The 25,288-nt window shown below is 44.9% G+C and overlaps 1 protein-coding gene across 1 annotated transcript in view; it reads left to right on the plus strand.

The window, feature by feature from the left end:
- Positions 1-17,474: 17,474 nt before the first annotated feature.
- ERCC6L (ERCC excision repair 6 like, spindle assembly checkpoint helicase) overlaps positions 17,475-25,288 on the plus strand; it is a 43,671-nt gene continuing 35,857 nt past the window's right edge. The window contains exon 1 of the mRNA XM_023202121.1: positions 17,475-17,631. Coding sequence (XP_023057889.1) covers positions 17,564-17,631 — 68 coding nt within the window. The 5' untranslated portion in view covers positions 17,475-17,563. The remainder of the gene's footprint in view (positions 17,632-25,288) is intronic.

Consider the following 25,288-nt stretch of genomic DNA (forward strand, 5'->3'; position numbering starts at 1 on the left):
TCCAGCTAGAGAGGATAGGAGAAATGGCTGGTTAGAGCGGCAGATCTCACTTAATCAAGATCACACAGCCCGTTTGGGGATGAGGGGGCTTGTCTCTTGCCTCCCAGGTGAATGGTTTGTTTTTATGCCACAGGTTATCAAAGGACTTGAGGAAATCAAAGCATCTTTTTCAGTATATTTCTCTCTCTCAATTTGTATTTATGCACAAACGACATTCTAACAACAATAAAGGGAATTTGGAAAGAGCTAAGTAAATCGCAAACAGTACCTCCCCAAACACCCTAAACACATCATCTGTATTCATTTGTTCCTCTTCCTGTTCTCTTTCTGATCGGTTTGTGTGCATGCATACTTTTACATAATTTTAGTCCTAGCATGCAGACCATTTTGTATTCTGTTTTTATTATATTAGAAACACTTTCCAAGTTGCTACATAATCCTCATAATTACTATTTTAACAGCTGTATCATATTCCATTAATGGATGCCCCACAATTAGTACAAGTTCTCTGTTGTTGGATATTTAGCTTTCTGTACTTTTTCTCTATTATGCATGTTGCTACGGTGAACAGCTTTTTCCTTCAGTTGAATATTTTCCTTAGAATAAATCTATTCCTTCAACCAACACTTATTGAGTGCTTACTCTGTGTCAAGCTCTGTATTATGAACTGAGGATGCAGAGATGATTAAGATCTAGTTCTTGCTCTCAAGGAACAAATAATAATATGAGAAGCAGGCTGCGGGGGTGGGGAGGGAAAGCTAGGAGAAGCTTATCAGAGAAAAAATGGTGGTGAAGCAGGTTGTAACACAGAGGGCAGCTAAATCTTTAGGATCTTGGACTTTAGCCTGTGGGTAGACAATGGAGAGCTGTTGAAAGATTTTAAGGAGGACAAAATCAGTGTTGTGCTTTAAAAAGATAACTCAAACTCCTCCATGTAGAATAGTTTGAAGGAAATGTGTGTGGCTTGGAGGACATGGGTCAGGTCTCTGTCAACAATACAAGCAAGAAACAGGAGACTGAGACTTAGATCTGTGACTGTGGGGCTGAGTAGGAGGGGGCTCAAAGACTCAAAAGACATTGCAGATGGAGTATTGGCAGGATCTGACTGGGAAATGATGAATGTGCAGGGGTGAGGGACAAGGAGGTAATTAGGATGACTCCCAGGTTTCTGGCTTGGTGACTCAGTGATGCATTCACCGGAACAAGGAGGAGGCAGAGGAGTGTGCTTGAGGAGAAGATGAGGAGATGAGTCTGAGACACAGGGCTGAGGGTGCGGGGGAACATCAGCCTGGAGATATCTTATAGACCCAGTCCTGAGCTCAGGTGTGTGATCTGGGCTGGAGACTCAGATGTGGGAGAAGTGGTGCGTCTGTGATTAATTCAGGGGAGTGATTGGCAGTAACCCTTAGAAAGAGAGCATTATGTCAAAGGGTCTGAATGCTTTTGTAGCAGCGTATGTGTATTGCCAAAAAGCCTTTCTCAGAGGATCCTTGCAATTTTACTACACTTGTGCCATCCTGATAATCACCTATTTTTAACTTTTGCTAATGTAATTATTTTGACTTGCACTAAAAATCCCCACTAGGCCGGGTGCGGTGGCTCATGTCTATAATCCCAGCACTTTGGGAGGCCGAGGCAGGCGGATCACTTGAGGTCAAAAGTTCAAGATCAGCCTGGCCAACATGGAGAAACCCCATCTCTACTAAACATACAAAAAATTAGCAAGGTGTGGTGGCATGCACCTGTAATCCCAGCTACTTGAGAGGCTGAGGCAGGAGAATCGCTCGAACCCTGGAGGCAGAGGTTGCAGTGAGCTGAGATGGTGCCACTGCACTCCAACCTGGGCGACAGAGGGAAACTCTATCTCAAAAAAAAAAAAAAAAAAAAAAGCCACTAGTGAGGTTGAATATTTTGCCACATGCTTGTTTACTCCTTCCATTTCGTCTCGTGTGAAGTATCTCTGACCATTTATCTTTGGGGACATGTTTTTTGGTAGATTTCCATGAGCGCTTTATAAAATATAGACATTAATCCTTTGTCATACCAATTGGTTATTTTCCTTTTGGTTGTATTTTTCAGTGTACAAACTTTCAGGATTTTATATAGCCAAATCTGTTGATCTTTTCTCTTGTAATTTCTTCTTGTTCCTTCAAGGCTTAGAAAGCTGCTATCAGTTCAAAGATCTATTAGATACTCAATTCTATTTAATAACATGTATTTAATTTTGTGTTAACTTGGGGTTGATACAGATAAATAGAATGAATAGGAAAAAATTATATTCCCCCCCCCAAATGTTAGCTAACTGATGTTCTTACCATAATATATTGAATGATCTTTCCTCTGTTGTTTTGTAAGAACGGCTTTAGCATATAGTAAATGAAATCACAGAGTACGTGGTTCTAGTTCTGCAAATGTGGGAGTGGGAGATGAGTCTATGAAGAGAGAACTGAGACACACGTCCCCAGCATCCGGTCCCAGATTACTAAGGAGGATAGACATGTATGAACAGTTCATGGTAGTAGTGTTGGAATTACAGGCCTATGCCACCACATCTAGCCTTAAACTTATTTTTAAAACAGCTTTACCAGCCAGGTGCGGTGGCTCACGCCAGTAATCTCAGAACTTTGGGAGGCTGAGATGGGCAGATCGCTTGAGCCCAGGAGTTTGAAACCAGCCTGGGAAACATAGCAAGACCCCATGTCTACAAATAAAAATAAACAAAATTAGCCAGGCATGGTGGCCCGCACCTGCAGTCCCAGCTACTCTGGAGCCTGAGGTGGGAGGATCAAAAAACAAAACAAACAAACCAAAATGCAAGCTTTACTGAGAAAATACTTGACGTACAATGAATAGTAAGTGTTTAAAGTACACGGTTTGACAATTCTCATGCATGTATACACCCAAAGAAACCACCACAACTATGATAGTGAACATGTCTATCATCAACAAAAGTTTCCTCATGTGCCTTTGTAATCCCTCACTCCAGCCCCTCCCATCCCCACTCCTATTCCCAGGCAACTGCTGATCTGCATTCTCTGACTATTGATTAATTTGCATTTTTTAGATTTTTAAATAATAGAAATAAATAGAAATCAAACAGTATGTACTCGTTTTGGTCTGGTGTCTTTTCACTTGGCATAATTATTTTGAGGCTCATCTATGTTGTTGCGTGTATCAATAGTTTAGGTTCTTCTTTTTATTGCTGAGTAGTACTCCATTGTATGGATAAGCATTAATTAGCTTATCCATTTACCCATGATAGACATGTGGGTTGTTTCCAGTTTGGGGCAATTACAACAAAGCTGCTGTGAATGTTCACATACGAGTATTTTTATGGACAATGTTTTCATTTCTCTTGGGCAAATAACTAAGAGTGGAATGGCTAGGTCATATGGTAGGTGCATATTTAACTTTTATAAAAATTGCCAAAATGTTTTTTGAAGTGGTTTGTGTCATGTTACACTCCCATGAGCAGTGTATGAGAATTTCAGTTGCTTCACATCCTTGCCAACTCATATTAAGGCCCATCTTTAGAAAACATTTGTATTGTGATGAAATATACATAGCAGTTTTTTGAGGCCAGGTGCAGTGACTCACGCCTATAAGTCCAGCACTTTGGAAGGCCAAGGTGGGCAGATCACGAGGTCAGGAGTTCGAGATCAGCCGGACCAACTTGGTGAAGCCCCGTCTCTACTAAAAATACAAATGTTAGCTGGGCATGGTGGTGTGTGTCTGTAAACCCAGTTACTCAGGAGGCTGAGGCAGGAGAATAACTTGAACCTAGGAGGTGGAGGTTGCAGTGAGCTGAGATCATGCCACTGTACTCCAGCCTGGGCGACAGAGCGAGGTCCCATCTCAAATAAGTAAATAAATAAATACATTTATTTACCATTTTTCCATTCTTACATATACAATTCCTTGGCATTAAGTACATTCACAATGCTGTGCAATCATCACCACTAACCAGTTCCAGAATGTTTTCATTTTCCCAAGCAGAAACTCAGTACCCATTAAAAAATAACTCCCCATTTCCCATGCCCTTAACCCCTGATAACCTCTATTCAACTTTCTGTCTCCATGAATCTTCTCATTCTAGGTATCTCATATAGGAGGAATCATAAATATTTGTCCTTTTGTATCTGGGTTACTTCACTTATCATAATATCTTCAAGGTTCATCCACATTTTAGCATGTATCAGAATTTCATTTTTATGCCTGTTAATATTCCATTGTATGCATATGCAACATTTAGTGTATCCATGATCTGCTGATGTACACTAGGAATGTTTACATGTTTTGACTACTGTGTATAATACTGCTATGAACGTATACAAGTATCCATTTGAATTTCTGCTCTCAATTCTTTTGGATATAAACCCAGAAGTGGAATTGCTGGATCATATGGTAATTGTATGCTTCAGTTTTTGAGGAACTGCCTAACTGTTTCTCACAGTGGCTGCATTATTTCACATTTCCACCAGCAATGCACAGGGTTCCAGATTTCTCCACGTTCTCACCAACATTTGTTATTTTCCATTTTTGTTTTTCACAATTCCCATACTAATGGGTATGAAATGGTATTGCATTGTGGTTTTGGTTTGTATTTCCCTAATGAATAATGTTGCACATCTTTTCATATGTTTATTGGCCACTTATACTTTCTTTGGAGAAATATCTATTCAAGTGCTTTGCCCATCTTTCAACTGTTTTTAAAAAAAAATTGGTGTTGTTGAGTTTTAAGAGTTCTTTATATATTCTGGATATTAATCCCTTATCAGATATGATATGGTTTGGCTCTGTGTCCCCACCCAAATCTCATCTTGAATTGTACTCCCATAATTTCCATGTGTTGTGGGAGGCACCCAGTGGGAGATAATTTGAATCATGGGCGCAGATTCCCCCATACTGTTCTCATGGTAGTGAATAAGTCTCACGAGATCTGATGGTTTTTTCAGGGGTTTCCGCTTTTGCATCTTCCTCATTTTGATAATGCCCCATTTATCTTTTTCTTTTGTTGTCTGTGAAGGTCAGTCTTTGGCAATTCGAATACATACGTAGTACTATCTTATTGTGGTTTTACTTTACGAAAAATTTCCTTCATGGCTAATGATGCTTAAAATATTTTCATGTGCTTTTTCCCCACATGTATCTTCTTTTTTTTTTTTTTTTTGAGACCGAGTCTCGCTGTGTCGCCCAGGCTGGAGCGCAGTGGCCGGATCTCAGCTCACTGCAAGCTCCGCCTCCCGGGTTTACGCCATTCTCCTGCCTCAGCCTCCCGAGTAGCTGGGACTACAGGCGCCCGCCACCTCGCCCGGCTAGTTTTTTGTATTTTTTAGTAGAGACGGGGTTTCACCGTATTAGCTAGGATGGTCTCGATCTCCTGACCTCGTGATCCGCCCGTCTCGGCCTCCCAAAGTGCTGGGATTACAGGCTTGAGCCACCGCGCCCGGCCTCACATATATTTTTTTTTAAAAATGCATGTACCAGGCCAGGTGTGGTGGCTCATGCCTGTAATCCCAGCACTTTGGGAGATGGAGGCAGAGGATCACCTGTGGTCAGGAGTTCAAGACCAGCCTGGCCAACATGACGAAACCCCCATCTCTACTAAAAATACAAAAATTAACCAGGCATGGTGGTGGGCACCTGTAATTCCAGCTACTAGGGAGGCTGAGGCAGGAGAATTGCTTGAACCCTGGAGGTGGAGGTTGCAGTGAGACGAGATCGCGCCACTGCACTCCAGCCTGGGCAACAGAGCGAGGCTCCGTCTCAAGAAAAAAAAAAAAAGCATATACCAGAATATTTATTGTCACTATGTTTTTATTTTTATTTTTCGTAGAGACGGGTCTCACTGTGTTGTCCAGGGTGGTCTCAAACTCTAGAGCTCAAGCGATCCTCCCATCTCTGCCTTCCAAAGTGCTAGGAATTACAGGTGTGAGCTACCATGCCTAGCTGTCACTGTTTTTAACAGCAAAAGATTGGGAAAAATATCCTTCAATAGAGGACTGATTACATAAAGTACACCTTTACAATGGAATATGTGCAGCCATCAAAACTAAGGAAGTTCTTGGTCATTTTTTTGTTTTTTGAGATAGGGTCTCACTGTGTTGCCCAGGCTGGTCTCAAACTCCTGGGCTCAAGTGATTCTCTCACCTTAGCCACCTGAGTAGCTGGGACTATAGACATGTACCACCATGCCCAGCTGATTTATTTTTAACTTGAAAAATCGAGATGAAATTTATACAACATAAAATTGACCATTTTAACTATTTTAAAGTGTAAAATTCAGTGCCTTCATGTTTTGATATGAAACAACCTTTGAGATATATTGGTATGCACTTACCCTCACTCACCTTCTGTCCCCTGTTGCCTACCTCTGCTTGTGATAGTGGGAGAGACTTTTTCTGATGGGCATCTCTGAAAAGTCTCCAGAACACAGGAGGCTGAGAGGGACTGTTGCCAGGGAAAGGTGGTAGTAATGTTATCAGAGGTTCTCACCCCCGGCTGCACATTAGCATCACCTGGGGAGATTTTGAAAATGCCCTTGCCCAGGTCCCACCTTTAGATACTTTGATTTAATTCAGGGTGAGGCCTGGGCGTAAGTCTTAACATTTAGGCATAATTTACACACAGTAAAATGCATAGGCCTTAAGTGTATAGTTCAATGAATTGTGATATCGTGGGTGCTTGCATAACCACTGCCCCATTAAAACATAGACCGTTTCCATCTCTCCAGTCACTGTCCTTCACCCCTGCCAGAGGCAGACACTGTTCTGATTTCTATCATAGATTCATTTTGATTGTTCTTGAACTTCATAGAAATGGAATCAAACAGTATGTAACATTTTGAGATTGCCTTATTTCTCTCAGTATAATGCCCTTGAGCTTCATCCAAATAATTGCACTGATCAGTAGTTCATTTCTTTTTGTGGCTGAGTGGTATTCCCTTGTATGGATACACCGAAGTTCATCCATTCAGACATCTGGGGACATTTGTGTTGGTCCCAGTTTTTGGCTATTAGAACAAAGCTGCTATCAACATTCTTGTACAAGTCTCTCTGTGAGCACATGTACTCATTTCTCTTGGAGTGGAATTTTTGGATTTAACTTTATTTGAAACTGCTGGTTTCCAAAGTGGCTGTACCAATTTACACCCCCACCAGCAAAAGATGAGACTTACAGTTGTTCCACATCTTTGCTAACACTTGGTATTGTCTGTCTTTTAAATTATAGCCATTCTCATGGGTGTGCAGTGGCATGTCCTTTTAGTTTTAAATTACATTTTCCTAATGGCAAATTATGTTGATCATCTTTCATATGCTTATTGACCATTCATATATCCTGTCTCATGAGGTGTCTGCTCCACTCTTTTGCTCATATTCTTGGGTGGTCATCTTATTATTGATTTGTAGGAGCTCTTTATATATTCTGGATATTAGTCTTTTGTCAGATAAATATATTGCAAATATAATTATTATTTAAAATATCCCCAGTGAGTCTCACATGAATGCAGACTTGAGAACCCCTGGTGAACTAAAGATTGGCCCCAAAGGCCCCCTACTTTTGCAAGTCCCCAAACCTACCCCCTAGCAATTTTGCCTGAGGATTGGTTTTCTTTTCTTTTTCTTTTCTTTTTTTTCTTTTTTGAGATGGAGTCTGTCACCCAGGCTGGAGTGCGGTGTTGCAATCTCGATTCACTGCAACCTCTGCCTCCCGGGTTCAAGAGATTCTCCTGACTCAGCCTCCTGAGTAGCTGGAATCAAAGGTGTGCACCACCACACCTGGCTAATTTTTGTATTTTTAGTAGAGACAGGGTTTCACTATGTTGGCCCAGCTGGTCTCGAACTCCTGACCTCAGGTGATCCACAGCCTCGGCCTCCCAAAGTGATGGGATTATAGGCGTGAGCCACTGCACCTGGCTGAGGAATGTTTTTTCAATTCATGTGAATGTTCATGGCTGTGGGGGATTTTAGGAGTGAGGGTTTCCTTGTCAGTCTTTCTCTTGCATATCTGCCTGGCTTCTTGGACAGCTCCATTCATCTGAACTGTTCTCTTACACTCTGACTGTGAGAAAGTCTTTTCCTGTCTTCACCCTAAGATTTTCCACATGTAAAACCTGACCTTAGTGCCTGACCCATTTCTAAACCCAGAGACAGTGTGTGTCAAAGGAATAAGGACATGTTTTTGTTTTTGTTTTTGTTTTGTCCTGGATGGAACAAGCTATGTCCTAGGTGCAAAAGGAGTGTGACTTTCTGTATCCCCTCCTGGCTATTATCCTCAGGCTGCCTATCTGCTCACTGAAGGGGAGAATCATTTTCTAGCAGCCTTGGCAACCAATCACTAGAGGACAGGTCCCAGTCTCCTTGAATCTGCTGTGTACTTGCTGCATGACCTCGTGCAAGGCAATTAACCTCTCTAATCCTTGGTTCCTTCAACTGGTACAAGAGAACATCTTGTTTGTTGTGGGGAAAGTTCCTGGCATAAATTAGTTGCCCACAAAGGATGGAAGACATGGTTCTAAGATCAGTGGAACTGAGCTGTGAGAGGAGCTCTCTGTTCTGGGACTTACCATGCCCTCAAGGTGCCCTAGTGTCATATATCTGCCCCTTCCTTCCACACCTTCAGAGGCCCAGACTTGTCAAGGCCCCTCCTGCTGTGTTGTCTTCACCCTGCCCTTTTAGGCTAATTTGAACAGAACATCCCATGAGGGCCCCTAGGCTCTTTAAGCTCTGAGCAGATGGCTGGGAAGCCAGTTCTCTGAAACATACAGTTCCTGACTCAGATCTGGGCAGGGGGCCAAGACCTTCGAAGGGCTATAGAAAAACTTCACCCTCGCCCCCACTTCCCTCCTGTTGCCCTCAAGAGCCTGTAGTTTTTTACTACCTGTCTTTTAGTGCCAAAGAGGAAGGGAAAAAGGCCACACCTATTTGGATTAGATGTCCACTTGGAGTCCCTTCTTGGGCTGGCACCAGGGAGAAACTTTGACCCCAGGTTTTGGGAGAGGCACCCATGCTACGTAGGGAGGGTTTCTCTGCTGCTGCAGGAAGAGGATAAGGAAGCTACAGGAGAGCTCATGGGGAGCTCCCAGAAATGTCCTTGAGTTGGGGAACAAGTGGGTACAGGGCATCTGGAGAGTCCAGTGACACTGAGCTCTGGCTGTAGCCTGTTCCTCTCTCAGCCAAGCATGGGTAGCTTTGTCCTAGCACAAGATCTGGGAAGGGACTAGAAGAGGGCTGCCTAGTTCCTGGGTGTTACTTCCAGGTCCATCTGGAGGCAGGTATAAAAGGGAGACAGGGGTAGTATTGGCAAGAGAAGTGGCTGGGATGGGTATGCTTGGCCCTCCCCACTTCTCTGGTTCCTGGTCCCCATTATGTCTTTGGATATATCATTCCCACCCAACGCCTCATTCTAGTTCTCTAACAGAGCACCCAGTGCTCTCCTTTAGGATTACTAATTGACAAATCATCTACCCATCCATCCATCCATCTAACAACTATTTATTGGTCAGTCATTATGTGTAGGGACCATTCTGAGCTCTGTGAGGGTGTAACTGTGAAAAAGACAGAAATGTTCTTCACAGAGCTCACACGATCATGGTGGAGCCAGACAGGTAACCAGGCAGCTACATTCCATGGAATAAACCCAGTGGTAAAGGCAGGATGTGGGATCACAGAAGATGACTTGTTGAGAAGGATCAGGGAAGGTTCCTGGAAGCAGGGAGACCTGCACTGAGACAAGAGGAGTGAACAGACAATAGTGAGGTGAAAAGGGTGAGTCCAAGCAGAGGAAACTGCATGTGAGGAGGCCTGAAGGCAAGATCTGAATAGCTGGAAGTTGTTCAGTTTGAGAAGAGAGCATGTGCATGTTTGTGTAGGGGTTGTGAAGAAGTGAGATGTGGCCAGAGAGGTAGTCAGAGGTCAGATCAGGAAGGCCTTGTAAGCCATGGTGAGGAGGCAGGACTTGATCTTGAGGGAAATGAGGAGGCTTTGAAGGATTTAGACAGGGCCATGTCATGATCAGTTTGGTGTTTTTGAAAGATGATTCTGGTTTTGGGGTAGAGATCAGACAGTGGGGGAAAGGCACAAATAGAAGCAGGAAGACAAGCCAGGAGGCTAGTGCAGTCGTCCAAGTGAGAGAGAATAGTGGCAGAGACTGCCATGGTGGCAGTGGAGACAGAGAGAAGTGATTGGATTTGGGATGTATTTTAGAGGTAGAGCCAACACGACTCACTGATGAATTGAACGTGAGGGGCAAATATAAGGCAGGCCTCAAAGACACCTCCTGGTTTCTGACTTAGATCACTTGGGGGGTTGGTAGTGCCATTCATGGAGATGGGAACTATTGAGAGAGCAGGTCTAGGGGAGAGTGGGTGAGTTCAGTGCCATGTTGAGTTTGAGCTTCCAGGGTGACATGTCCTGTAGCCAGTTTGCCATCCAGGTCCAAATCTCGGGAGACAGGATGAGGCTAGAGACAGAATTGTGGGGTCTTGAGAGTCAGTGAGGTAACCCAAAGGGAGTGGAGGATGCCATGTTTTGTGCAGTGGGACTGCCTTGTCGAAGGTTTCTCTACCCTTTGTTGCCCACTTCACCCAAACCCGAAAAGGCAGGTTTAGAAGGCAGTCATCAAAGAACGTGAAACTTAGGGCAAAGACCCTGCGGGTAATCCTAACTCTTGGCTCCCTCCCTTCCTCCCAGTCCCTGTCATTTCCACAGCATCCTGGACTGACTTGCTTAATTTCCAATAAGTGTTTATCCATCCCAGAGGCCAGGCCAGCTGCCATTCTCAGGAAATTCAGTTTCTGGCTCCCTCTGCTGGCAGAGCTGCAGATGACTGTTGGCTGGGGCAGCCTCCATCCCGCTGCTTTCCTCCTCCTTCCTGCTTCCCCTGGGAGATTAAACCCTCGGTCTCAATCCTCTATCCCCTACCCCCAAATCTCACCTACTTTATAAGAACCCTAGCTAGAAATGGGGTGGGAGAAGCCTAATTAGGTATCTGGGAAACACAAATTCTTACTGTTGGCAGAGCTTGGTGGCTCACACCTGTAATCCTAGCACTTTAAGAGGCTGAGGCAGGAGGATCGCTTGAGCCCAGGAGTTGGAGAACAGCCTGGGCAACACAGCAAGACTCTGTCTCCACAAAGTATTAAAAAAATTAGGTGGATGTGGTGGCAGGTGTCTGTAGTCCTTGCTGCTAAAGAGGCTGAGGTGAGAGGATCACCGGAGCCTGGAGGATCACTTGAGCCCAGGAGTTTGAGGTTACAGTGAGCCAAGATCACACCACTACACTGCAGCCTGGGCAACAGAGACCCTGTCTCAAAAATAAATATGTAAATAAATGATTACTCTTTATAATCACTTTCATCTTTTTTTCTGCCCCAAACCCACTCTCAGCTCCTTTTTTTCTTTTTTGACAGGATCTCACTCTGTTACCCAGGTTGGAGTGCAATGGTACGACTCTGCTTACTGCAGCCTCGAACTCCTGGGTTCAAAAGATTCTCCCATCTCAGCCTCCCGAGTAGCTAGGACTACAGCACACACCACCACACACAGCTAATTTCTGTGTTTTTTGTGGAGATGGGGTTTCATCATGTTGCCCAGGCTGGTCTCAAACTCCTGGGCTCAAGCGATCCTCCCACCTCGGCCTCCCAAAATGCTGGCATTACAGGCATGAGCCACCACGCTCAGCCCCAAACCCACTCTTGATCTCCTTGCCCGCGAAGACTTCATTTGGTTATCAAAAACACTCTTCCATTCTCAGTCCCCAAAAGCAACATTTTGCTGGCACTCCCTCCTCATATACAGGGAAGCCATGATGTGTGCTGGAAAAAATGCTGGGTTGAGAGTGAAGGTACCTAGGTTTGAGTCCTGTTTCTGTCACAGGTGCAGGGTCTGACCTTGGACTGGTCACTTCCTTCTTTCCCACTGGCAGTTCCCTTACCTGTGGCATTAGACTGGAGTCCAAAAAACCATTTCAACTCGGCCTTCTAGGCTTGCTCCAACCATCTTAGCCTTTTTAGTTTTTCACACACATCAAGCCCTCTCCTGCCCCAGGGCCCTTGGTCATGCTATTCCCTCTGCCTGAAATGCCCTTTCCTTCCCTTTTTGTTTGGTTAACTCCTCCCCATCCTTCAGCTCTTAGCTCAAATGCTACTTCCTGAGAAGAACCTTTTCCAGCCCTCCAGATTGGGTCAGATACCTCATGGTATGCTGTCATAATTGCCTGTAGTTTTCCTTCTGAGCCCTCTTCACGTTTGTAATTTTCCAAGTGTTTGTGTGATTATTGTTTCAAGTCCATCTTCCCCACGGAACTTTAAGCTCTTTGATAGCAAGCACTTGTCTGTTTTGCTCACCACTCTACCCCCAGCACCTGGATCCTTGCCTGCCCATCTTGTAAAGGCTCAACACATATTTACTAAATACATGAATAAGTAAATGGATGAATTAATCCTTTTCTTCACCTGTCAGCTGCTTTCTATATCTAACTAGCATCGTGTTAAAGAGCAAAAAGTCGAAAGCCAGACTGCCTGGGTTTGGAGTCCTGCTTCACCACTCACAAGCTGTGTAAACTTGTGTAAGTTATTCAGTCTTTCTGTGCCTCAGTTTCCTCATCTGTAAAAGGAGGATGATAATAGTACACACAGTCTAACAAGGTTGTTGTTAAGGATTAAAAGACAGTGTATGTAAAGTGCTTAGACCAAGACCTGGCAATCCAGTGCTATCTAAGTAATAGCTATTGTTCTTATTCGGCCTCATCCATCTCTCCATTTATGCATTCTGAACCCTCCCACAAAGCCTCATTATCTTATTTCCGGCCTGTGAGTGCAGATGACTCAGTGTAATTTGCAGATTAGGTTGAAAAGTTTTGTTTTTTAGAATTCTTATTATGGAAATGTTCAATCATACACAGAAGCAGAGAAGAGGATAATGAACCTCTGTAATAAGCTTCAACAATTATCAACATTTTGCCAATCTTTGTTCATCTATACTCTCCTTTTTTTCCCTCTGTACTGGAGTATTTTAATGTAAGTCGCAAATGTCATATTATTTTGTCTGAAAATACTCCAACATGTATTTCTGACAGATGAGGACCTTAAAAAAACACAGCAATACCATTATCACCCTTTTAAAATTAACAATAATTAGGGAGAGCTTTTTTTGTTTGTTTTTTTTGAAATGGAGTTTTGCTCTTATAGAGGCTGGAGTGCAGTGGCATGATCTTGGCTCACTGCAACCTCCGCCTACTGGGTTCAAGCCATTCTTCCTGCCTCAGCCTCTCGAGTAGCTGAGATTACAGGCGCCTGACATCATGCCTGGGTGATTTTTGTATTTTAGTAGAGATGGGGTTTCACCATGTTGGCCAGGCTGGTCTCGAACTCCACCCACCTCGACTTCCCAAAGTGCTGGCATTACAGGTGTAATTCACTGCACCAAGCTTAGGAAGAACTTTTTTCTTTTCTTTTCTTTTTCTTTTTCTTTTTCTTTTTTTTTTTTTTTGAGATGGAATCGCCTTCTGTCGCCCAGACTGGAGTGCAGTGGTGAGATCCTGGCTCACTGCAACCTCCGCCTCCTGGGTTCAAACAATTCTCTTGCCTCAGCCTCCCGAGTAGCTGGGATTACAGGCGTGTGCCACCACACCCAGCTAATTTTTGTATTTTTAGTAGAGACGGGATTTCACCATGTTGGTCAGGCTTGTCTCGAACTCCTGACCTTGTGATCCGCCCGCCTCAGCCTCCCCAAGTGCTGGGATTACAGGCGTGAACCACCGCGCTTGGCTGGGGAAGCTTTATAAACCCCATTCCCTTGAGAGATGCTGGGGGAATGGGAGGCCTTGATTAGGTATGCATAATGAGGAACAGCAGAGAATTAATCTATGTAAAGTGTTTTGAATGGGGCCTGTCACATAAGAGGGATATAGTAGTAACTATTATTTTGATTCTCTTTGATTCTCTCCATTTACCCACTCACAATCCTCCCAATCTCTCTCTTATTTTCAGGCTGTGAGCCTGGGTGACCATTTATAAAGGAGGACTAGGAGCCTAGACTGGGGAGTTTTCTGGGTCATCAGAGCCCTGGGTTGAGACCTGGGACTCCAGAAGAAACCAAGAAGGGCCCAAATGAAGCAGACTACAGGACTGAAGGGGAGGGGAGGAACAGCCAGAGCTGGGGAGTTTAAAGGAGGAGCCCTACAGCTGTGTGAAAATGGGGCTTAGAAAATCCAATAGCCAGAGGGCAGGCAAGCTGAGGGTTGGTCCTTCCTTCCCAGTGATCAGGGCCTTTGGGCACCACTGCCAGCTGGGAAGCAGGGGGAGGTAGCCAGGGTTCCTGAGGGAGTTCTCTTTAGCTTTTCTTCACAGCCCACAATGGGGCATGCCTGCAACAACCACCAGGGGCCTGCTTTGCTTCATCTTCAGTTCTCAACAATTCCCAGGATATGAGTGATGATGGTGGCCCCTGAGCCAAAGCACAACTAGACATGGCCTTCCCTAGACTCAATATGAAGATTTTTGTTCTCTCATCTCTCTTTTCCCTTCTGCAGAATTCTCTCCTACATCTTCTCCCCTATTCTGCTCTTCTCATTCTACTCATCCTTTGGGTATCCAGGGTGCCTGGACACTCGACTCATCCTTAGCTCCTTTGTGCTGCTATAATAAAATGCCACAGACTCAAACTCATATATTTCTTATTTTTTCGAGACGGAGTTTCACTCTTGTTGCCCAGGCTGGAGTGCCAATGGCATGATCTCGGCTCACCACAACCTCTGCCTCCCAGGTTCAAACAATTCTCCTGCCTCAGCCTCCCGAGTAGCTGGGATTACAGGCATGTGCCACCATGTCCGGCTAATTTTGTATTTTTAGTAGAGACAGGGTTTCTCTGTCAGGCTGGTCTCGAACTCCCGACCTCAGATGATCCGCCCGCCTCAGCCTCCCAAAGGGCTGGGATTACAGGCGTGAGCCCCCGCGCCTGGCTGTCAAACTCATAATTTATAAACAATAGAAATGTATTTATTATGGTTCTGGAGGCTGACGAGTCCAAGATGAAGGTGCCAGCAGGATTGGTGTCTGCTGAGGGCTGCTGTCTGCTTCCAAGATGGTGCCTTGTTGCTGCATCCTCTGGAGGTGAAGAAATACTGTGTCCTTACGTGGTAGAAAAGCAGAAGAGCAAAAAGGGCCTAAACTAGTTCCCTCCAGCCCTTTCATAAGGCACTAATTCATTCATGAAGTAGGATCCCTCATGACATAATTACTTCCCAAAAGGCCCCGCCTCTCAGTGCCACCATAGTGGGGATTAAGTTTCAACAAATGAATTTTGAAGGACCTTCAGACCATAGCACAGCCCAATCCAAGCTTGCCTCCAGGAAAAGGTGATTTAAACACTTTAGCAGAGTAAACAAGTTCCTTCATAACCTGGCCTTCAACTGCCTCATCAACCTCATTTCCCACCACTGCCCTCTTCTTTCCAGTGTGACACAGCGAAACAGCACAGATTTGTGTCCATACGGACCTAGTATTGAATTCTGGCTCTGCTGCTTCCTAGCTCAGGAAGCTTAGGTGAAGTCACTTTATCTCTCTGAGCCTGTTTACACATCTGAAAAATGGGGATAATAGTATACTTAAAAGGCCTCTTAACAAAGGCCTTAAAGTCATACAAACCAGGAAAATAGCCCATGTTCCCATGTTCTCCAAGATCCCCCACCTCCCCCCGACCTATTTTTTTTTTTTTTTTTTTGAGACGGAGTCTTGCTCTGTCGACCAGGCTGGAGTGCAATGGCACGATCTCAGCTCACTGTAACCTCTGCCTCCCGGGTTCAAGTGATTCTTTCGCCCCAGCCTCCCGAGAAGCTGGGATTACAGGCCCCCGCCATCATGCCCAGTTAATTTTTGTAGAGACAGGGTTTCACCATTTGGCCAGGCTGGTTTTGAACTCCTGACCTCAGGTGATCTGCCCACCTCGGCCTCCCAGTGTGCTGAGATTACAGATTCAGTGAGCCACTGAACCCGGCCTCCAACATTCCTTTTAACTCATAACGGTCTATGAATTTTATAAAAAGCTTAAAATTCTCTGTACATGTGATGTATGACTGGGCCAATAGGTGGGTTTTCCAATACTGAATGCTAAATTAGTGTCTTGAGGAATCATGTCTGTGTTCTTAACGATATATGAACAAGGACAATTTTTGTTGGCCCACAACCTCCTATTTAGTGTCACCCAAGCAAGTCACTTAATCACATTTCCTTAAGCTCTAGGCTCTGCCTTTTTTTAGGCTCTGCCTTTGAAAATGACTGTATTTTAGTTGGTGCTTCTGAAGAAATGGTGACCACAGCACTACGTCTTTCTTTCTTTTTTTGAATTATTTTTGTCCTCCTCTTATTACACCAAGTATGTGAACCTAACTACTTATTTCTTAAATAAGAACTTTAATTTTTTTTTGTGTGTGTGAGATAGAGTCTTGCTCTGTCGCCCAGACTGGAGTACAGTGGCATGATCTTGGCTCACTGCAGCCTCCACCTCCCAGGTTTGAGATTCTTGAAGACCCTTCTCTCTTTCTCTCACTCTTTTTAAAAAAATAAATACAGCATAACACCTTGTGGAGAAGAAAAAAAAATTTAAAAAGAGATGGGGGGGGGTCTCACTATGTTGCCCAGGCTGGTCTTGAACTCCTGAGTGCAAGTGATCCTCCCGCCTTAGCCTCCCCAAAGTTAGGATTACAGGTGTGAGGCACCGCACCCAGACTTTTTTAAATTTTTAAATTTTTATTTTTGAGACATAGTCTCGCTTTGCCGCCCAGGCTGGAGTGAAGTGGTGCAATCGCGACTCACTGCAACCTCCACCTACTGGGTCCAAGCGATTCTCATGCCTCAGCCACCTGACTGGGACTGCGGGCGCCTGCTACCACGCCTGGCTAATTTTTTGTATTTTTAGTAGAGACGGGTTTTCACCATGTTAGCTAGGTTAGTCTTGAACTCCTGACCTCAAATGATCAGCCCGCCCCGGCCTCCCAAAGTGCTGGAATTACGGGCGTGAACCACCGCGCCTTCTTCAATGTGAGTTTAAATCACAGGGACTACGCCTCCCAGGGTGTTTGGATTCAAAGCACGTTCAGTGCCAGGTACTGGCGATCAAGGAAGGGAAGGTATCTGTGGATGTGGAGCCGGGGTTGATTGGGGGACGCAGGCGTTGGAGATCTCCAAGGGTCGCCACAATGACTGGGATCATACCGGGCAGTCTCCTACACGCACAATGGTAGCACACGCATGCGCGAACGAATTGGCCGCAGCATGGTTTGAATTGGGTTGAAACGCAAGGCACTACTGAGTGACGCAGCACACTCTGTGTTTCGAAGGCAGAGGTCACCCCCTACCTCCAGGCGCGCGTAGGCGCAGGCGCCTACCCTCATGGGCGGGGCTCAGGCGGTGGCGTCGCAGCGCGTGGTCGCGGATTGGCCGGCCGCGAGGCCGACGGTTGGCTGTGTCCCTCGCCACAGGCGCACAGAGCATGCGCGGGGCGGGAGTGCGCGAAATTCAAGCTCCAAGCTCCCGCCGGGGTAACTGGAACCCAGTCCGAGGGTCATGGAGGCGTCCCGTAGGTTTCCGGAAGCCGAGGCCTTGAGCCCAGAGCAGGCTGCTCATTACCTAAGGTATGTCTGGGCCGCTGGGCGGGTCTACCTGACCGACCTGGCCCAGGGTGGAGGTGGGGGTGGCCCCCAGATCCCCCTGGTGACCCGAACTGTTGAGGCGTAGCCTTTTGAGGCGCGCTCTCGCACTCTTCTCGCAGTAGGGTGTGGGAGTCAGCTCTGGATGTTTTTTTTTTTTTTTTTTTTTTTGAGACGGAGTCTTGCTCTGTCGCCCGGGCTGGAGTGCAGTGGCCGGATCTCAGCTCACTGCAAGCTCCGCCTCCCGGGTTTATGCCATTCTCCTGCCTCAGCCTCCGGAGTAGCTGGGACTACAGGCGCCCGCCACCTCGCCCGGCTAGTTTTTTGTATTTTTAGTAGAGACGGGGTTTCACCGTGTTAGCCAGGATGGTCTCGATCTCCTGACCTCGTGATCCGCCCGTCTCAGCCTCCCAAAGTGCTGGGATTACAGGCTTGAGCCACCGCGCCCGGCAGCTCTGGATGTTTGACCAGATTTCTAAAACCTCAGGAGACCCCGATGCCTCTTCTTTGGGGCAGATGACCCTGCAGTATGAGGTCCGTAAGAGCCAGAACCTTAATCAAGCCCTTCTTGATTCTTTTCAGCTTATCAAGCCCCAAGCCTAGGGGATACAGAGAGGAGTAAAACAAGGTCCCCGCCCCCAAGTTGTTTGTAATCTAGTGGTGGAAACGGATCTGTAAAGCAATAATTACTAGGTTTGATAAGTGCTGTAAGAGGTATAATGTATGTGCAGGGCATAGTGTTGGCATAAAAGAGGGGATGGCCAACTACAAGGGTGGTCAGCTAAGGGATGGCGTGGCAAGAGGAGACATTTGAGCTAGGCGTTGAAAAATAAGTTAACATTCACCAGTTGGCTAAGGGTGAGGGGCGTGGTAATGTTGGGATGAGCATTTAAATTTTTTCTTAAATTGTGGTAAAGTATACATAACATAAAATTTATCTTTTTGTGCAGAAACTGGGTTTTATGAAAAATAAAGTTTATCATCTTAACCATTTTTAAAGGTACAGTTCAGTAGTGTTGACTACATTCATATTGTTGTGCAACCGTCTGTCATCTCCGGAACTTTTCTCATGTGGCAAAACTGAAACTACTCCCATTAAACAACTCCCCATTTCCCCCTCCCTTCAGCCCCTAGCAACCATTATTCTGTCTCTGTGGATTTTACTGCTTTAATTTTTTTTAGACAGGGTCTTGCTCTGTCGCCCAGACTGGAATTCTGTGGCCTGATCATAGTTCACTGCAGCCTGGAACTCCTGGGCTCAAGCAGTCCTTCTGCCCCAGCCTCCCTAGTAGCTGGGACTTCAGGTGGGTGCCACCATGCCCAATTTATTATCTTATTATTGTTTTATATGTTTTTTTAGAGACAGGGTCTGGCTGTGTCACCCAGGCTGGAGTGCAGTGGCTCTATCTGTAACTCAGTTCACTGCAACTTCCATCCCCCGGGGCTCAAGCGATCCTCCCACCTCAGCTTCTCTAGTAGCTGGGACCACAGATGCACACCACCACACCCAGCTATTTTATTTTATTTTTTTTTGAGACAGAGTCTCGCTCTGTCACCCAGGCTGGAGTGCAGTGGCACGATCTCAGCTCACTGCAAGCTCTGCCTCCTGGGTTCACACCATTCTCCTGCCTCAGCCTTCCGAGTAGCAGAAACTACAGGTGCCCGCCACCACGCCCAGCTAATGTTTTGTATTTTTAGTAGAGATGGAGTTTCACCGTGTTAGCCAGGATGGTCTCGATCTCCTGACCCCATGATCCGCCTGCCTCGGCCTCCCAAAGTATTTTTTCGTATTTTTAGTAGAGACAAGGTCTTGCCATGTTGTCCAGGCTGGTCTCAAACTCCCGAGTTCAAGCAATCCTCCTGCCTCAGCCTCCCAGAGTGTTGAGATTACAGACGTGAGCTACCATGCCAGGGCTTTCATTTAGATTTTTCCAATTGTTTGCCATTTTACTTGTGTTGTAACAGGCAGCCTTTGTGTGAATTTTTGTGCACTTTATAACCGAGTGTACACTTTGGAATTCAGGGTGCTGTATCTTAGGGAATGTGTATTTAAAATTGCTATTCAAGAAAACCATGCCAGATTTTAATAAAGTCAATAGTGTGAGTAAGCATTTATTTATATTTTCTCAGGCTGGTGTGTGATGAGCTATATGAGTCAGTTCAAAAGTTAAGATACATAGTTTTACTTTTGAAGCTAGGACTTGTAGTATTTTCTTCTACTGGCAAAGATGTGTGTGCGTGTATATACAGTTAAGTCCTCATTTAACATTGTCCACAGGTTCTTGGAAACTGACTTTAAGTGAAATGACGTAGCAAAACCAATTTTTTTCTCATCAGTGTTGCAGCAAAATGATATTGAATGACCTAGTGTCATTCAAGGACCTGCTGTGCGTCATTTTGCTTAAAGTTGCAGTTGCCAAGAACTTACCGACCACGTTAACTGAGGACTTACTGTACATGTAAACATATACCAGAGGTGTGTGCCACCAAGCCTGGCTAATTTTTAAAAGATTTTTGTAGTCTGGGCACAGTGGCTCATGCCTGTAATCACTTTGGGAGGGCGAGGCAGGTGGATCACAAGGTCAGGAGTTCAAGACCAGTCTGGCCAACATGGTGAAGCCCTGTCTCTACTAAAAATACAAAAATTAGTCAGGCGTGGTGGCGGGCACCTGTAATCCCAGCTACTTGGGAGGCTGAGGCAGAATTGCTTCAACCTGGGAGGCGGAGGTTGCAGCGAGCCGAGATTGCGCCACTGCACTCCAGCCTGGGCAGCACTCCAGCCTGGGCAACAGAGCAAGACTCTGTCTCAGAAAAAAAAAAAAAAAGATTTTTGTAGAGATGGAGTCTCACTGTGTTGCCCAGGCTGGTCTTGAACTCCTAGGCTCAAGTGATCCTCCCACCTCAGGCTCCCAAAGCACTGGGATTACAGGTGTGAGCCACCATGCCCAGCAGAATCAGACTTTTTATTACACTTCCATTATTACACCACAGTTCAAGCATTCTACTCTCCATCCTCTCTACCTTACTCCCTCTAGAACACCAGTTCCAACAACTGTTTGGTATCATTGGGACCTATAGTTCATTGATTCCATCTTTTCACTGTTGCACACCCCTCAGGCTCTCACTTCTCTCCTTACATAGTTTGAAGTTCAGAGTCAATAATTGTGGAGGCTTCCTTGTATACAACTTTAACTTATTTTTTTTCTCTTTCACACTTCATTATACTGGCTTGGCAAGACCATAGCCTTTGTATGGTAAGCAGAGTAATGGCCTCCCAAGAATATCCACATACTAATTTCTGAACCCTGTAAATATGTTACCCTCATATGGTAGAGAGGAATTAAGGTCGCTAACCAGCTGACCCTAAAATAGGGAAATTGGAATATCTGGGTGAGCCCAGTGTAATCACAGGGTGCTTAAAAGTAGAAGAGGGGCTGGGTGTGGTGGCTCATGCCTGTAATCCCAGCACTAGGGGAGGCCAAGGTGGGTGGATCACCTGAGGTCAGAAGTTCGAGACCAGCCTGGCCAACATGATGAAACCCTGTCTCTACAAAAATACCAAAATAAGCTGGGCATGGTGGCACACGCCTGTAATCCCAGCTACCCAGGAGGCTGAGGTGGGAGAATTGCTCGAACCCAGGAGGTGGATGTTGCAGTGAGCTGAGATTGCACTGTTACACTCCAGCCTGGGCTACAAGAGTGAAACTCCATCTCAAAAAAAAAAAAAAAAAAAAGTGGAAGAGGGAGGCAGAACAAGAGGTCATAGTGATGCAGGGTGAGAAGGACTCAACCTGTTCTACCTGACTTGGTAGATGGGGGAAGGGGCTATGAGCCAAGGAATGTGTATGGCCTCTGGAAGCTGGAAAAGTCAAGAAGCACATTCTCCCCCTAGAGCCTCCAGAAAGGAACACAGCCCTGCTGCAACCTTAATTTTAGCCCAGTGAGACCTGTGTCAGACTTCTAACCTATATAACCTGTAAGATATAACCTGTAAGATAAAAGATAATACTTTGTGTTGTTTTAATATTTGTGATGATTTGTAACGGCAGCAATAGGAAACTAATACATTTTGCTAAATCCAACTCTGGCCCTCGGGGATGAACATGGTTGAATAGACAATCATGCTGACTGGTCTTACTTGAAATCCGTCAATATTAATGTCAAGCAGTCCCTTCATGCTGCCTGGCAATCACATTACATTTCTCTAATGTATTCACTCATCCATTCTACTAGAGGCCTGTTTCACACCTTCTTGCTTTTCAGACCCTCAACACCTCTCCCTCATCTCTCTTGCTTCCAGTTTCACTGGGTTGATAGAAGCAATCAGAAGAGAGTTTCCAGGAGCTTCTTCTCCCTTATCAACCTACTTCCCAGCATTATTCCCCCTGTGTTCTTTGCCTTCTATCCTGTTAGTATGGATGAACTCTCTGCTTCTAGCACAACCCCTCCATTTGTGCAAAAGATCTCATCCCTTGTCACTCACTGGTATAAGGACTTCAACCCACCAATTCTTTCACTGTTAAAAAAAAATCCTCTCTTGATCCTATTTTCCTTTCCAGTTATTGCTCCATTTCTTCTCTTTCCTTTACTGCAAAATTCTAGGTGTCAGTATCATTGTCTACACTTGTCATTTCCTATTTCTTTCCTCCTAACTTCTGTTGAACTCGTCCCAATCAGGTTTTCACCCCATCACTTTACTCAAACTGCTTTTATCAAAGTCACCAATGACATTCATGTAACAAAATCCAACAGTCAATTCTCCATCTTCATCAACCTCGACCACTAGTACTTGACGAAGTTGGTCACTTCTCCATGAAACACATGATTCATTAGTCTTCCAAGGGGCCCTTGCTGTCTGGATTTTCTTCCTACCTCACTGACTGCTGCTTCAGATTCTGTTGATATTCCTCCTCATATATTCTAAGGTAATTTAAATCCCCAGATATGACATTTCACGCTGAAACACTTAAGTATATGTTCCTTAAAAACAACATATTCTTTTTTTTTTTCACACGGAGTCTTGCTTTGTTGCCCAGGCTGGAGTTGCAGTAGTGCAATCTTAGCTCACCACAACCTCCGCCTCCCGGGTTCAAGTGATTCTCTGCCTCAGCCTCCCAGTAGTTGGGATTACAGGCACCTGCCACCACGCCCGGCTAATTTTTGTATTTTTAGTATGGGGTTTCACTATGTTGGCCAGGCTGGCCTCGAACTCCTGGCCTCAGGTGATCCACCTGCCTCGGCCTCCCAAAGTGCTGGGATTACAGGCGTGAGCCCCCTTGCCTGGTCAAAAAAAAAGAAAAATCATATTCTTACAAAACTACCATGCCATATCACACCTAACAAAATAAATGAATTCATTGATATCATCTAATACATAGTCCATATTCAATTTTTTTTTTTTTTTTTTTTTTTTTTTTGGAGACAGAGTCTTGCAGTGTCGCCCGGGCTGGAGTACAGTGGCGCAATCTAGGCTCACTGTAAACTTTGCCTCCTGGATTCAAGCGATTCTCCTGCCTCAGCCTCCCGAGTAGCTGGGATTACAGGCACCCGCCACCATGCCCAGCTAATTTTTTGTATTTTTAGTAGGGGCAGGGTTTCACCATGTTGGCCAGGCTGGTCCTGAACTCCTGACTTAGTGATTCGCCCGCCTCGGCTTCCCAAAGTGCTATGATTACAGGCATGAGCCACCGTGCCCAGCCTCAAATTTTTTGAATGGTCTATCAGGATCCAAAGAAGGTCTACAACTTCATTTGGGTGTTATGTTTCTTGAACTTCTAATCTAGAACAGTTCTCCCCTCCCTTCCATTTTCTATGACAATGATTTGAATTACAGCGCGATGGCTTCTTTGTAGTGTCATTAGTTTGTTCTGTCTCCTATAATTTAAACTAAAGGCTTGATAAGATTAAGCTTCAATATTTTTGGCATGAATACTTTATAGGGAAGGCTGTGTACCTATGTTGGGTCATATCAGAAAGCATATAATGTCTGACTTTCCTACTTTCAGTAATGCTAAGGTTGACCAATGGGTTCAGTGATTCCAATCTGACCCCTCCTTTGCAAAGTTGCATTTCCCCCTTATGATGAGGAAGCAACACATTTAGGATATCTTAGCATTCTGTGAATATCCCATTCCCAACCAACCCATCAGCCTTTAATCCATTGATAACTATTGCTCAAATCATTTTTTTTTTAAGAGTTGGGGTCTCCCTATGTTGCCCAGGCTCGTCTTGAACTCCTAGTCTCAAGCGATCCACCTGCCTCAGCCTCCCAAAGGGTCAAATCAGTTATTAGAGATTACAAAGTGGTGATTTTCTTTTCTGAGATGGAGTTTCGCTTTTGTTGCCCAAGCTGGAGTACACTGACGTGATCTCAGCTCACTGCAACCTCCACCTCCTGGGTTCAAGTGATTCTCCTACCTCAGCCTCCCGAGTAACTGGGATTACAGGTGGGTGCCACCATGCCTGGCTAATTTTTTGTGTTTTTAGTAGAAATGGGGTTTCGGCATGTTAGCCAGGCTGGTCTTGAATTCCTGACCTCAGGTGATCCGCCCGCCTCGGCCTCCCCAAGTGCTGGGATTACAGGCGTGAGCCACCAAGACTGGCCGCAAAGTCGTGATTTTCTAGTTTCACCATTCTTTGTGTATTCATTAGCTGGAATTCTTCTATAGATGATCTTAATGTTGGAATGCCATGTCTTTTTTTTTTTTTTTTGAGGCAGGGTCTGGCTATGTTGCCCAGGCTGGTCTCGAACTCCTGAGCTCAAGTGATCCACCTGCCTTGGCCTCCCAAAGTGCTGGGATTACAGGCATGAGCCACCATGTCAGCTGTCTTTTTTTTTTTTTTCTAAGTACTCCTTCCTTGGGTGATCTTATCCAGGTTCTTGGCTTTAAATCTCATCTCTGTGCTGAGAACTTTCATATTTTTTTAGTAAACCTTTTACTTTGGCATTATTTTATTTTATGTTTTATTTTTAAAGTTTTTGGCCTTATTTATAATTGACACATAATTATACATGTTTATGGGGCACAGTTTTATTTCTATTTTTTGGAGACAGGGTCTTGCTCTGTCACTTAGGCTGGAGTGCAGTGGTGCCATCATAGTTCACTGTAATCTTGAACTCTTGGACTCAAATGATCTTTCTGCCTTGGCTTCCCAATGTGCTGGGATTACAGGCATGAGCCATTGCACTTGGTCAGTTTTATTTTTAACCAATAATTATACAATTATTTTAACAATAATTGTATATATTTGTGGGGTACAATGTGATGTTTCAATGCATGTATACCTTGTTTCCATGATCAAATCAGGCTAATTAACATATCCATCACCTCAAATACTTATCATTTCTTTGTGGTGAAAAAATTTAAAATCCATTCTTCAGCCTGGCCAACATGGTGAAACTCTGTCTCTACTAAAAACACAAAAATTAGTTGGGTGTGGTGGTGCGCATCTATAGTCCCAGCTACTTGAGAGGCTGAGGCAGGAGAATCGTATGAACCCAGGAGGTGGAGACTGCAGTGACCTGAGATCATGGCACACTGCACTCCAGGCTGGGTGACAGAGGGAGACCCTGTCTCAAAAAAAAAAAAAAAAAAGTTCATTCTTTTAGCTATTTTGAAATATATAATTCATTATGATTAAT

Source organism: Piliocolobus tephrosceles, chromosome 12 (assembly GCF_002776525.5).
Source record: "Piliocolobus tephrosceles isolate RC106 chromosome 12, ASM277652v3, whole genome shotgun sequence".
Lineage (NCBI taxonomy): Eukaryota > Metazoa > Chordata > Mammalia > Primates > Cercopithecidae > Piliocolobus > Piliocolobus tephrosceles.